The sequence below is a fragment of the Bombina bombina genome, chromosome 9 (assembly GCF_027579735.1).
Source record: "Bombina bombina isolate aBomBom1 chromosome 9, aBomBom1.pri, whole genome shotgun sequence".
NCBI lineage: Eukaryota > Metazoa > Chordata > Amphibia > Anura > Bombinatoridae > Bombina > Bombina bombina.
Window position 1 is genome coordinate 39,834,116 of NC_069507.1, and position 16,353 is coordinate 39,850,468.

A 16,353-nucleotide genomic window follows, 5' to 3' on the forward strand; every position below is an offset into this window, starting at 1 on the left:
ATGTCAAATTGCTGTACAATGATGTGTAAATGTGTCACTATGCTGCATAAATATTATCCACGAGGTTTGTGTAGAGGAGACACAAAGCTTTGTTGGTAATAGGATTTAATTTTTGTGATCACTCTAGTCTTGGTCCTAAAAATGGAAGTAAATAAATATATATAATACCTAGGAGAGGAATTCAACAAAGGTAAAACTGAAGGGAAGTCAATATGTATATACAATGCCTAGGAGAGGAATTCAACACAGGTACTGCTCATACCCCTTCCCATCAGCATCATTACCTTCCCAGAATTTCACCCCAAACCAAGGATATATGTTACAGGTAAGGAATGGCTGGAAAAGTTTAGCAGCTGCCCTTTAAAAAGGTCATTGGTGTGGAATCCCAAGTAAGTTAGATAATTAGTGCTATCATAGGGGCATATTTATCAAACTCTGTATGGAGCTTGATGCTCCTTGTTTCCGGCGAGCATAACAGAAGTTATGAAGCAGCGGTCTAAAGACCACTGCTCCATAACTTGTCCGCCTGCTCTGAGGCCACAGACAGAAATCAACCCGATCGAATACGATTGGGTTGATTGACACCCTCTGCTAGCAGCCGACTGGCCGTGAATCTGCAGGGGGCAGCATTGCACTAGCAGTTCACAAGAACTGCTGGTGCAATGATAAATACAGACAGTGTATATTGTCGGCATTTATCGATGTGAAGCGGACACGATACGCTACTTCGTATCATGTCCGCTCGCTCATTGATACAAATGCCCCATAGTGTAAATAAATATTCTAGTATAAAATATACCAGCTTTACAGTAGACTACTCTAATCTAGTTTCTAGTATGGACATACCTCTACAAATACATTTTTGTACTATACTTTTAACTTACGGTTGGTGCATTTTCAAAATCTCTAAAAAATTATAATATATATTTTGTGTTATGTGTATGAAATGTATCTGTCTTTCTACCATTTTATTTGGTAAATAGTATCTAAGATTGTGTATTTTATTTCTAAACGTGGAACAAAATCTATGTATATTAAAAGTGCATAGATATAAGGCACTTTTAAATCATGAATACTGTATATATTTATGCATGTGTTCAAGTCAAGCATATTGAAAAGAGCATTCAAGTTGGCTTCCCTACACTGGTATCCTTTGTGGAAATATAGCTCCTATAGATGAGAGCATACTAAGGTAGGGTCAAGAGTGTGCATGTGTCTTGAGCACTTTGTGTATATCATTGTTGGAAAAACAGGTGCCATACACAAAAACGTTCTAAAGATATGTGCAAGTTATTGGGCTACCACAGTATGCTCCCATTGACTTCAAGTTTAAGATTAAAAGGTCAATTTGTTATGAGAATTATGTTGATTTTTTAAATTTATTTTTAATTATACACTGTAAATTTAATACTGACTTCCATTTCGCTGCGTCATATCTAGTGATGGAATTTTAAGCAATGGGTTACCAAAGTTCAATAACTGCCCAAAAGCTAAAAATAAATATCTTTTACAAACTCATTTAGTGATTTTTTGTGTGCGTGTAATGAGTATAAATAACCCTCTTATAAATATTTGTAACTTAAACAGAAGACCACAAAATGCTAATTTTAATGAATTCCTGTGCCTGATTAGCGTTGGCGCTAACCGTGTAAATCGCATGGTAACACAAAGATAGATCATTTCCCGATTCAAGAAACTAACTAATTAACATAAGATAACAATTGCTACTCTGTATCCATCTGTATATCTGGTTTGGGGTTGTACAGTTACCATGCTGTATTTGGAACTTTAGCCAACATGTTTTATGAGCTTTTCCTTTTAATACAATCTTTGCTCCAGATTTAAATACTCAGAAAACCTTCCTTGTCACCCTTCTATTTATGTCAGAGACAGCAAACTGTGAAGCCATGGTTTTACAGGAGTACAAAACACCCCAGTATTTTACTTTGTACACATTTGGGATAGTTAGGCTGAGGAGGAGGGCAAACTTTGTCCCTCTTTGCCACACCCCTAAACTAACTAGCCACACCCACATCACTGAGCTCCACCCACAAAACACTCAGCACCCAGCATAGCTTGATCCGCAGGCCTACCTTAACCCCCAGGTTCCTGGTCCCTGAACAGAGCTCTGCATTGAGCACTTGCCCCCCTAAATTTAATTTATAGAACTGCCACTGAAATAAGCATTCATGAAGAAACTGAACCAATATATTTAATATATACTGTGTATATATATATATATATATATATAACATTATTATTACTGATAATGGTGTGTCAGACCACACTCTATTCTTAAAAGTGTTTTAGATTTTTAGATTTGAATAAAGTACCATCAAGATAAGGGGCAGTTAACCCCACTTCTGGACTGTTAATCCAATTGTCAGTCAGGTCACACAAATGTTTATATCTATTGCAATGACTTGATGGTGTTGCTGGTCTTGGCAACTCTAAAAACAAAACAAATCAAGGCATGGTGTATTCTTCATATGCAATGATATCCAAATAATAAAAATATTACAATAATCAAATTATCACCCAACTTTATTAATTGATAATTTAACCTATTGTTTATTTCTGCAACTTGTAAAGGAATTGTTATTTAGATACTTATCACATAAATGTTTTTGCAGATATAGCATCACACTTTTAAAAAAAAAAAAAAATCTTACTTCATAGAGCATAAGATGGTTGATCTCTTAACCTGTATTCAATTAAATGATCTGACAAAAGCATGTTGTTAGCCATGCCCCTAACTAGCATCATAAGCTAAAAAATAGACATGAAATATAAGATGGTGAAGATTTGGATAATTTAATTTAAACTTGATTATGGTCTGTTAATGGGACTTACAGTATAATTTATATTTTACCTTCTAAATTAATTACATTTTACTGAAAACCTTATCGACTATTCTACCTTAAAAATGTCAGATGACGTGTATGGATGAGGTTCCAGGGATTAAAACAGACATAGGCTCCTTTTTTACCAAATGATACTGTTACACTGTCTTTAACCATTCGCAAATGCTCAGCTGTTGAACACATACCAAAAATGGCTATATGACTATCTGCTTACAGGCTCTGGCTTGTTCCTAATATATCCCTCTAGATAATGTAGCAAGCAGATATTTGTGAGGCTTTGAGATATGGCAGAATAGTTTTTAATATTAACAGATAAGTAGATGTGCACTTTTATAGGAAATGGATTCAGTTTTATTCTGTTACCAGTGTATTGATATGACTTTAAGTAACTAATATGCAAATAGACAGATAGATATATTATAGATAGATATGATAGCTAGATAAATAAGATACATAGATAGATAGATAGATAGATAGATATATAGATAGATAGATGATAAATAGAAAAGATAGACAGACCAAATAGATAGATAGATAGATAGATAGACAGACAGACAGAATAGATAGATAGATAATAGATAGACAGACAGACACAGATAGATGGATAGATAGATGATCGATAGAATAGATTATAGATAGATAGAAGATAGATAGAAAGAACAGACGGACAGATGAGATATAGATAGAATAGATAGATAGATAGATAGATAGATATATGATAGATAGAACAGACAGACAGACAAGATAGATAGATAGATAGATAGATAGATGATAGATAGATAGATAGATAGATGGATAGATCATGACAAAGCTAAAAAATAATTTGAAAATGTCTACTGTATATAAAAATGTTAAATTTGCCTTGCATCGCAGTCCAGAAACAAACCCCTTAAAAAAGCATGTTTATTTTATCTCCTCTGCTGTGGTCAATTAAGTTCTGATATAAATTAGTGTGTTTGTATAGATACATTTTATCTTTAAGAACTAATCACATTGAGAAGAGCATTAAGGTATTGTGTTGTCTTCCTTACACTGGAACATTCACCATTTCTGTCCTTGAGAAAAATGTTCCAGCATTAGCATTGTTCAGGGTCAGCCAACAGACTAGAAATCTCTGTAAGTCTTATGGATAAACTGTGATCCTGACATTTCTGCTTATGACCTACAGTTGTATTTTAGTCAAACAGCTATGTGTTGCATCTATTCGCAGAGTATTAGAAACAATACTGGAATCTATAGATAATACACTCTTTACAAATGATATTGTGCTAAAAATCTATACAAAATGATAAAAAAAAGGTGTCTAATTATCTGGTAATAAAAAGCAGGAACATAATAGGCATTTTCTATGTTGTTAAATTTAATTTGCAGCTCTGAATAATTGGACCTCTCACAAACTGTTGGACTTGGTTACATTTATTATGCTTGTCAGTGTGCATAGTGTACATCGCATATCAGCAGAAAAGCATAGTATTTACAAATGATTTACATAGAAAATAAATGGTTTAAACACATTAAAATGTTAAATTTGCATTACTTTGCAGTCCAGAGACAAACCCCTTTAAAAAGCATGTTTATTTTATCTTTTCTGCTGTGGTCAATTAAGTTCTGATATAAATTAGTTTCTGGGGCAATCATTCAATTCCTGTGTAGCATGTTTCAGGGTCATTGCTCTGAAGTATATATTATGCAGCCCAGCCCCAGATAAATGACTATAAAAAAGACAAAATTATTAATGAAAGTACACTCCAAAATGTTTTACACATATCAGCATATTATGGGAAATTACTCATTAAGATTCTGTGTTCATGTTAGGAACATCCATTCACATAAATACTGCTTCTGTCTCCCACTAGGCGTTTTACTGTATATGTTTTGTATCACAGTAAAAATTACAATATATTTCTCTTCTTTCCTCCATTACAGGTTATAGCCAACACTCTTGCCAAGTTAGTATAATGCTGAGTGCTTGTTGTGCATATGTGTTGTGTTCTGTGTTAATGTAGCATGTGTATAATGTGTTATATAGTCCCCGCATGTTACAGGGTTATGATATTTGTGTATGGACTTCTGAATTGTGATTGCCCTCTAGTGGTTATGTTGTGAATTTAATTGAAATACAATATAAAAACTGCTTTCAGTTCTCTTAAACTATCTTTGGTTTTGAGGGATAATTGCAGTTCTGACCAGTGAATATGCATGAGGGTGCCAGGTACCATATTATTTTTATGTGAAGGGACATACAATTGCAAAGGAAATGCTCTAATGTGTTAGAACATCTTAATATTGTATAATATTGCTTGCATAAAACTGTAGATAAAGTCAGCTCCACCTCAGCAATTCACTACTGGTCTGTAGCTGAATGCATCTGGCGAGTCAATGACAAGAGGCCTATGTGTGTAGCCAACAATCACTAGCTATCTCCCAGAAATCTATTATCTCTCTGAGCTGAGCTTTGCAAGGGTTAAACACCCACAGTCAAATGAAAGCAATAGTACAATATTAAAATGCTCTAACACACTAGAGCACTGTCTTTTTGCACTTGCACAATACTCACTTTTGGCCATAATTAAAAATATGTGTAAAAATGTATAATGAAAATGATGTGTCAACATCTTGATCAAATGATAATTCTGAAATGTTTAATGTAGTCACTTGTATAAAAGAAAGGCATTTTTGTAATTGAGATTTAATTTTTTTCATTTATCAATTTCAGATGTTTTCCCTTAAACTACATTAAGTGTTTCAAAGATCATTCACCTAGATTACGGGTTTTGCGTTACGTTTTAACGCTGAAAAAATGGCAATTTTAGCGTAAAAACAGTAACGCAGCCATTACGAGTCGTGTCGGTATAGCTATAATGCAAATATTTTAGCCTGTAACGCAACATCAATCCTGCACTCAAAAAAATGACGTTTTTGTGTGGGATTTCCATAGCGCCGGTATTACAGGTTGTGCGTTGAGGCTTAAATGCTTGCATTACAGCCTATACTGACACGATCCATTCCGCCATCTGAGAGCAGTACTTATGGATTTTGTGTAATTAACCCCTAATCTGACGGCCACCCACATCTCCGCCACAACTAACTAAACCTATTAACCCCTAAACCGCCAGCCCCCCACATCGCCACTAGTAAATAACCCTATTAACCCCTAAACTGCCAGCCCCCCACATCGCCACTAACAAATTAAACTATTAACCCCTAACTTTAAATTAAAATTACAATATGCCTATCTTAAAATAAATAAAAACTTACCTGTGAAATTAATAAAAAAAAATAAGTTTAAACTAACAATTAACCTAACATAACTATTATGCTAAACTATTATACAAAAATTAAAATAACTACCAATTACACATTAAAGAGACACTGAACTCAATTTTTTTCTTTCGTGATTCAGATAGAGCATGACATGTTAAGCAACTTTCTAATTTACTCATATTATCAAATTTTCTTTATTCTCTTGGTATCTTTATTTGAAATGCAAGAATGTAAGTTTCGATGCTGGCCCATTTTTGGTGAACAACCTGGGTTGTCCTTGCTGATTGGTGGATAAATGTATCCACCAATAAAAAAGTGCTGTTCAGAGTCCTGAACCAAGAAAAAAGCTTAGATGCCTTCTTTTCAAATAAAGATAGCAAGAGAACAAAGAAAAATTGATAATAGAAGAAAATTAGAAAGTTGCTTAAAATTGAATGCTCTATCTGAATCACGAAAGAAAAATTTGGGTTCAGTGTTCCTTTAAGAAAAACCTAACAATACTAAAAAAATTAAGTCTAAAATTACAAAAAATAAAAAATACTAAATTTCGAAAAATAACAAACAAAATTATCAAAAAATAAACGTAGCCTACAATAAACTACCAATTGCCCTTAAAAGGGTCTTTAGTAGGGCATTGCCCTAAAGAAATCAGCTCTTTTACCTAGAAAAAAAATAAAAAGACCCCAACAGTAAAACCCACCACCCAACTAACCCCCCAAAATAAAAAACCTAACTCTAACAAAAATCTAAGCTACCCATTGCCCTGAAAAGGGCATTTGTATGGGCATTGCCCTTAAAAGGGCATTCCGGTCTTTTACATTGCCCTGAAAAGGGCATTCAGCTCTTTTACCTAAAGCCCAAAAGCCTAATCTAAAAAAAAACCCACCCAAAAAGATTTAAAAAAAAACCTAACACTAACCCCCGAAGATCCACTCACAGTTTCTGAAGTCTGGAGATCCATCCTTATCCAAGCGGCGAGAAGTCTTCATCCAGGCGGTGAGAAGTCTTCATCCAGGTGGCGAGAAGTCTTCATCCAGCGAAGAGTCTTCTATCTTTATCCCGGCGGCGCAGAGCAGATCCATCCTTGAAGACATCCGGTCCGGAGTGTCCTCTTCATACGGTCACCGCCGTGCACTGAATCTTCAATGCAAGGGAGCCTTTTCAAAATGGCGTCCCTTGCATTCCTATTGGCTGATTTGATTCTTGAAATTCAAATCAGCCAATAGAATGAGAGCTACTGAAATCCTATTGGCTGTTCAAATCAGCCAATAGAATTTCAATAGCTCTCATCCTATTTGCTGATTTGAACTTCAAGAATCAAATCAGCCAATAGGAATGCAAGAGATGCCATTTTGAAAACGCTCCCTTGCATTGAAGATCTAGTGTACGGGGGTTACCCCATGAAGAGGCCGCTCCGCGCTGGATGTCTTCAATGATGGATCCGCTCCACGCCGCCGGGATGAAGATAGAAGACGCCGCCTGGATGAAGACTTCTTGCCGCCTGGATGAAGACTTCTCGCCGCCTGGATGAAGACTTCTTGCCGCCTGGATAAGGATGGATGTCCGGACTTCAGAAACTGTGAGTGGCGATCGTCATTTTGCACTTCAGGTGTTAGTTTTTTTCTAACACTCTCTCCCCATTGATGTTTATGGGGGAAAGTGTGCACGAGCACGTCAAAGCAGCCCTTGGATTTTGTGCAGTATGGTGCTTAACGTCACCATATCGCACACACAAGGAGGCTTTTCAGGAACTCGTAATGGCAGCGCTATGGAGGGTGAAATAATGCAACTTTTGTTGCGTTTGTTTCGCACCCTCTATAGCGCAAAACTTGTAATTTAGGTGATTGTTTCTAATAAAATTCTATGATATTCAAAGTTTGAATGTTATTGAAATAAATGTAACAGTGTAAGTATATAAGATATAATATTTGAAATAAATAAATGTAATATTTGAATGCAAAGCCTCATACAGCTTTTGATATATATCTTTGAGGCATTATTCAAATTAAGAAATTAATTAATTTCATTTATGATCATGTGCACGATCATGTGCATGTCAATGATCTCTGAAAACCGTGTGACTGCATCCAAAACCTCAAAAGAAATTCAAACTATATATCAATCAGTATGTGAGCTTTAAAGGAACATCTTTAATATATAATGCATCCAAAGCATGCAGAACAGTGTACTAAAACAATGGTACTGATCAGCTTCTTTTTTGAGCATTGCATATAAACGTTTAAGTTGCTTAGCTCTAGTAGAAAAATTCTACAAAGTTATTCTATTAATATATATGTTAAATAATGTCATACTTATAACTGTTCAAACAAACAATCCAACATAAACCATAATACAGCTATTTTACTTTATGTTTAGTTTGCAAAAATATGTCATCAATAAAACTATGAATAGGAATGGTAATAAAAAAAACAGTGGTTTTGTTCTAAATAAAAGAGTGTTTTTTTATTTATAATGTAAAACATTCAGGACAATCTTCAGTTGTTTATATGCCTTAATCTTTTATATTATATATCTTTCAATGGGTTAATGAATTTAATTAATTTTTTTTTTGCAAGAATAGAGGAGAAGCGTAGTGCTGAATTTATCTGTTAGATTGTTACATTTTCATCTGGAATATAATATACCGCATTAATAGTAAAGACTATACTTGCTTGTATGGAGTTCAAGTTTCTCTTTGATGTATTAATGTCAGTTTAAAAAATTCTTCAAGTTGGTAAAACATTGACTCATAGTTCCACTCCTATAACACCCCTATTCTTTTGTAATTAAGAAAATGCCCAGTGATTGGAGCATACACATGTATGCCTCCTTCTTATTTGCTCACTAGTTGTATCCATAGCTAGAGAAGCACAGGAGTACAACTTTGTCTGTGTATCTAGCCCTTTGAAAAGGAATTTGTCTAAAAATAAAATGCTCTAATGAATGGATCATTTTATTTTTAATTTCAAATGCCCCTTTAATATTTAAATTAGGGTTGATTAACATTATTGGCAATTATCAGATATCTGCATAAATGCTGTATGGTGAATGTATACACAATAAAAAATAACATTTTAAAACAAAAAACAAAAATTTTGTTCAAACGTATCTTCTCTTTCTTTCAAATACCTTATTGCAGTTGTCCCATTAACAGCTCAATAAATTAAACTGAACCATTTAAAAACTGGGAAAGATAGACTTAAAGTTCCATGAAACATGTTGAGATCTGTGCATATCCTAAAGGGGCTAATTAAGTATAATTAGTTTGCATAAGAAAAATTGTTTAAGAATTGCTGGCAAGTATTTTAAAATAATTTTCAAAAATAAGCAAAACTACTTAAATAGCCATGCTGTCTGGAGCAGTCTACTCCCCCCCCTTACCCCCCCCCCCCCCCTCTTTAGACACAGGCATTGTATTTCAACTGATTTCACAGCTTCTAGGCAGCTCCATCAGATAATCCCTGTTGACGTTTGCTTTCTACCAAAACAACAATAGATATAGATACAGCCATAGAAGGAAATGTGTGGGAGGAGTTAGAGCTTTACAATTCATAAACTTAAAAGAAAGGGTTAATGGCGAGGCACTGCTGTATAAATGTGCAGGTAAAGTAATTAAAGTACATATTATTATATTGTGTCTCTATCCCAACTTGTTTTATGTCCCTTTAAGTTCTAGTTGGTTAGGGTGTACTGAAAACAAGTCTATATAAACAAAGCAGATAATGTGATTATATAGCCCCATTGTCAGTACACCCTTTCTTTTTCAGTTTTTAAATGGTTCAGTTAAATGTATTGAGCTGTTGGTGGGACAACTGCAATAAGATTTAATCAGCTCCAATCCTGTTCACATAGAAAGGTTTGAAAACCAGTTTTTGAAAGAAAGAGAAGATTACATTTCAAGAAAATGTTGTTTTTTTATTTTGTTTTTTATTTTGTTTTAAACTTTTATTTTTGATTGGGTATACATCCAACATACAGCATTTACACAGATATCTGATAATTGCAATCTCCAACATCATATGGTTATTCTGAATAGCAAAACATTGATGACTGTAAACTAAGGCAATAAGCAATAAATGAAAAAATATTATAAAGATCTACTCTAGCGAATTAGCATCATGCAAATAGAATAAAACAAATCTAGCCTACAAAAATTAGAATATGTCATTAAAATACCTAATGCTTCAAACGTAAAAAGTATCACATAGGATATTAAATAATAAATGATGCAGCATATTTATAAAAGTTAAACAGTATATAAATGATTAGTCTTTAGCCCACCAAGAGTAATGCAGATGCACACAAAATGTTATTTTGATCTACAAATTTTTAATAAATAAATTAGTGGTATAAATTGGAGGTATTCTAATTCTGTAAAATAAATGTGGAACTTGTTGCATGTGTGTCCCACGGATGATGTGACTCATTCATCATCACCAGGAAGAGGTCTGCAATACATGTGCATGCTTAATAATGTGTATTGTAACTGCATGGGTTATTTTTTTCTGGTATTGTAATTTTATTTAAACCGTAGCATCAAATGACATCCCCAAATAACACACGGGCTCCACAAACTAATTCTAGATCTTTTTTTTACTTTTCAATTCACTATCACTATTTCCTCTGTTTTTCTTCTCTTCTGCACCATTCACAACTTCATTCACTACCTGTCAGCCCTGAGTATGTGGAACGATTCAACCCTAATGTTTTGAAAGACTCTGCCCTCTCCACCCACAAGCCTATTGAGGTGAAGGGTCCTGGGGGGAAGGCTACTATTGTTCACGCTCAGTATAACACCCCAATCAGCATGTATTCTCAAGATGCGATTATGGACGCTATTGCTGGCCAAGCACAAGCCAGAGGCAGCGATCTCACCGGGTAAGGCACCTCTTTCATGCATGAGCGTTAAATCTAGACTATATTTATTCACACCTATCCCAACATACTGATTTCTGTATTTCTTTGTGAATATATTCCAAATTATTTTAGAAGAATAAGACATTTTAATTATACATTCCAGCGGGTCTTGATAAATCAGTGTTGTGCAAATGTTGTCGCTCTACAAATAAAAGATAATAATAATGATAATAATCCTGAGAGTCGAGACTCACTGTTTATAACATTTTAGTTTTGGCTCCAAACATTTTGAATGATATTTATTTTAATGTACAGATTGCTTCCATAGCTCTTACAGCTCCTCAGAACTCTGGTTGGCTCCTCATATATATATACGTGTTAACCCCTGCATTAAAGGGAATCAACATAAAAAATTGTTTATAATAAACTCTTTCATTATATAAATTTGATGTAATCCTTGACTTTAGTGAAAATATAATTTTTCTGTTTGGTTTGTCTTTATTTACCAGCTTGTAATAATTATTATAACTATATATTAGTCACAGAATATAAGAGTGTTAGCATGTTTTGTTTTTTTAACTGAAACTTGTATGAAAATGAGCAAAATAAAAAAGTTCTAAGGTCCAAAAGTAGCCAAAATAAAATGTCAAAATTAGAGCAATAATAGTGTTAAATTTAACTGGTTATATCTGATGAGTCTTGCAGAAAAAGGGGACAAGTTATTTTTTTATATATATTAATACTTGTCATCTCTAGTCTTATGTGATAGTTACATATCTTGCACTACCGCTGCAGCCAGAGACATAATTTAAATTGTTTTTTGCAAGGAACCGAACATTAGAGAAATAAATTATACTACCTTATTAGAGTAAAAACAAGTATATATTCCTAGTGTGACTCAAACTATTTTTTAAAAAAAAGGTGAACTCACTAGACCAATAGTGAATGGTAATGGGCTTTTTACATATTGAAAAAACAGAATACTTTGTTAAATTCTTATAAACAGCCTTGGATAACAGAATTCATAGTAACTACTATCCTTCTGAATTAGTGATATAAAAAAACAAAATAATACTTTATTTATTTTATCGTTCTCATGATCTTCTTATCCTTAAGATATGACTCCCATTTATTTATTTATTGTATTAAAAGGTGACCTTATCTTTATTGTGTTTTTTAACTCAGACTCGGTTTTCTGTTTCTTTGGGGCCTATCTATCAAGCTCCTAATGGAGTGTCACAAAGACCGCTGCTCCATAACCTGTCCGCCTGCTCTGAGCAAGCAGACAGACATCGCAGGAAATCAACCCAATCCAGTACGATCGGGTTGATTGACACCCCCTGCTAGCGGCTGATTGGCCGTGAGTCTGCAGGGGGCGGCGTTACACCAGCAGCTCTTGTGAACTGCTGGTGCAATGCTGAATACGGAAAGCGTATTGCTCTCCGTATTCAGCGAGGTCTGGCGGACCTGATCCGCACTGTCGGATCAGGTCCGCCAGACTTTGTCAAATAGAGGCCTTTGTGTTTATTTAATAAAAATTTTGCTCTGTGAGATGAAGGGTTACATTTACATTTTCAGAAACTAAGTTCTGTTGTTTTGGGGTATTTTTTACTTCCTTTTCCATAGCATTTCAATCAGTTAGAAGTACTGTCATTATTTGGGGTTTAAATACATCTATACAGAAGCAAAACTCTGTTACAGATTTGAAGCCACAATCATAACAAGTGATAAATTAGGGTTAGCCTACATATTTATACAAGTAATTGCAATTGTAGCATAAATACGTATTCAATATTTTTATTGTGTAGAAGATTTTATTTTATGGTGTAATTATTTCTTTATCCAAATAAAATACCTTTTTTTTGCCATATTTATTAAAAAGTAGTAAAATAGTACCTTGTATCCTAAATAGTGAATTTATCTCGCAGGCATGTGAGTTAGAACAACAATGCACTGAAAGGGTTAACTGTAACATTTACATATTTTTATGAGTGGTATTTAAAGGTCAGAAACAGAACAAAACGTCTGGATCTCACATTATCTAATAGCAATGTTCTACTCTGTGGCTACAAATGAATGATATCACCATTTGAAAACGTAACTGAAATGCTCTAGAGTTCTTCCTTGTCTGCTTGTCCTCCCTCCTCTCACACGTTAGTACAATGTTACAAACACTACCCTAATAAAAAAATAAAAATGAAAAAAAAACAGAACTGGAAACTGATGCATTGATAGGATAAATCTTATTATAGCCACATATTATTTAGAAGAAAATTACAAGTAAAGTTTGAAAGGTCGTGGAAGTCAAAATTAAAATTAAACTTGCATGATTCAAATAGAAAGTACATTAAAAAAAAAGAAGCTTTTCAATATATTCTGTTCAAGAGCGTGTATGTGGTAATGGGCAACCTTTTTGGCAACACGCTGCATTCCTGACATGTACACACCTGAGCCTACCTCAGTATGCTTCTCATGGAAAAAAGATCATTTCCAACAAAGGCACATTTTATAATACAAAGTGTTTTAAATTGTACACGATACAAATCACGACAGTTTAACTTTTAATTCAACGTTGCACTAAAGCTTTATAAAATGTGTATCTTAAAATAACACCAGGGGGTAGATTTATTAGTTGTCAAGAGAATCATGTCCGCTTGACATCGCTAAATGCGTACAGAATATGCTGTCTGCATTTAACATTGCACAAGCATTTCTGGTGAAATGCTTGTGCAATGCCGCCCCCTGCTCACTAGCGGCCAATCCGACACTAGCAGGGGCTGTCAGTCAGGTGGTGGACTGGTTAAGGAGGTCTTAGCAGTTATATTACAATTCACCCTTCACAACATTTCTGATCTAATTATCTGTCCATACATCAGCCACACAACATATATAAAGACACATAATGCAACATTTTTATTTAACTGATAAATCATTTGCACATTATTTGTATCAAATCACATGACATTGGGCTAGACATATTTTATCTATGTCTGAAGTTTAATTATATTATATTAAACTGGTAGATATTTAAGGATTCTTAATCTTCTGTAAATATAGAGGCCCATTTATCAAGCTCCGTATGGCGCTTGATGCCCCGTGTTTCTGGCGAGTCTTCAGACTCGCCAGAAACAGCAGTTATGAAGCAGCGGTCTAAAGACCGCTGCTCCATAACCCTGTCCGCCTGCTCTGAGCAGACGGACAGAGATCGCCGGAATTCAACCCGATCGAGTACGATCGGGTTGATTGACACCTCCCTGCTGGCGGCCGATTGACCGCGAGTCTGCAGGGGGCGGCGTTGCATCAGCAGCTCTTGTGAGCTGCTGGTGCAATGCTGAATGCGGAGAGTGTATTGCTCTCCGCATTCAGCGAGGTATTGCGGACCTGATCCGCACTGTTGGATCAGTTCTGCAAGACCTTTGATAATTTGGCCTCATATTCATTACAAATTGTTCTAAATAATTTAAGGAGCATAATGATATTAAATACAATTCTAATTGCAGCACAGATATGTTTTTGCAGTGATATAAGGATATAGCGATATTGCTATTGAGTAGTACAGTACAGTAACCTACATAGTTTCACGAGCTAACTGATATCATGAGAGCTAAGAAAATGTGCAAGAGACGTAATGTGATAGTGAAGTAAATAGCTTAGATATAGTAAATGATTTCGCTGACTGCAATTGTATAAATAGCTGCAATTATCCTTGTGCCAGTAAAAGCTCCTGATGCTTGGTTAGTTGTGTAGTTCTAATAAAGATTCATTTAAAGGGACATGCAACCCATTTTTTTCATTCATGATTCAGATAGAGCATACATTTTTTAACAACTTTTCAATTTACTCCTCTTATCAATTTTGTTTCATTCTATTGGTATCCTTTGTTGAAGTAGTAGTAATGCACTACTGGGAGCAAGCTGAACACATTGGTAAGCCAATCACAAGAGGCATATATGCAGCCACCAATCAGCAACTAGCTCCCATCTTCTGAGCCTACCGAGGTATGCTTTTGAACAAAGGATTCCAAAAGAGCTAAGCAAATTAGATAATGGAAGTAAATTGGAAAGTTGTTTAAAATTGTATGCTCTATCTGAATTATGAAGGGAAAAAAATTGGGTTTCATGTCCCTTTAATTCCAGTATATATTTTTGTTATATGTTAAGGCAAGAGTTGTATTGCTCCTTTTTAATATGGTACAATGTTGGTTCTTGTATGTTGTATGGTTAAATTACTTAGGTGAGTTCTTTGAAATTAGTTCAATTACAGTTTTAATTAGACCTATAACCAGAACTTGAATATTGACTTCCAAATTAATAATTGTATTGCTTCATAATTTGTCAATAGGTGAAACTCTATGGTTCCCTATTACTCAAGCAGAGAATAAAAATTTTTCATGCACATTCTTTTGCAACATCCAAATATAAGAAAGCAGTTACTGGGGAAGAATAGAGGTCATGAATAAAACATGACAATGCCAAACTGGCAGATGACTTTTTATTAAAGGGATAGTAAAGTTTAAATTACAATTTCATGATTCAGGTAGAGTATGCAATTTTAAATAACGTTATAATTTACTTATTATCTAATTTGATTAATTCTCTCAGTATTGTTTGTTGAAAAGCATACCTCAGTAGGCTAAAGATAAGTAATGCACTAGGAGCTAGCTACTGATTGGTGTCTGTACATATATTTATTTATATTAGCTCACCCGATGTGTCCAGCTAGCTCACAGTAGTATATTTCTGCTCCTTCAACAAACTATACCAAAATAAGGAAGCAAATTTGATAATATAAGTAAATTGAATAGTTGTTTAAGATTGTATGCTCTATCTGATTTAAGAAATTTGGGTTTCATGTTTCCTTAATATAATTGTATATATGTTCCTATTCCCTTATTTACACATAATACTGTAAATCATATTTTTAGTTTAACTGACCATATAATTCACAGACTTACATGTTAAAAACATAAATATATGTATCACTTATAAATAAAATAGTCTGAATTAAATCTATATAAATGTTATTGACCTTAAGTATTCTTATCAAGCTAAAGAAAACAACACCAAGGATTTAATCATCAGGACACTAACTTTAGTGCCAATGTTTTTTTTATTGACGCCATTGTTTCTTCTAAAATTATGAAATGAAAAATAGGCAAGTTATATCCTTATCATAACATATTTACGGTAACTAAATCTGTGCGTTCTTGAAATAGAAATCTATGTTGAGGCAGTACTGTACCTTTAAGATCCAAATATACATTCAAGAGTAAATGATGCTGAAGCTATGTTAAGAAACTTTATTATATACTCACTTTTAAAAAATACTATCTTTATTTATTTATTTTTAAATTAAATCAGCACCTTTA

At 34.1% G+C, this 16,353-nt stretch overlaps 1 protein-coding gene across 2 annotated transcripts in view; it reads left to right on the forward strand.

Moving 5' to 3' along the window:
* LDB3 (LIM domain binding 3) overlaps positions 1–16,353 on the forward strand; it is a 129,369-nt gene that overhangs the window by 102,492 nt on the left and 10,524 nt on the right. For both annotated transcript variants that reach the window (XM_053692045.1, XM_053692046.1), the window contains exons 5-6: positions 4,791–4,813; positions 10,803–11,006. In XM_053692045.1, coding sequence (XP_053548020.1) covers positions 4,791–4,813; positions 10,803–11,006 — 227 coding nt within the window. The remainder of the gene's footprint in view (positions 1–4,790; positions 4,814–10,802; positions 11,007–16,353) is intronic.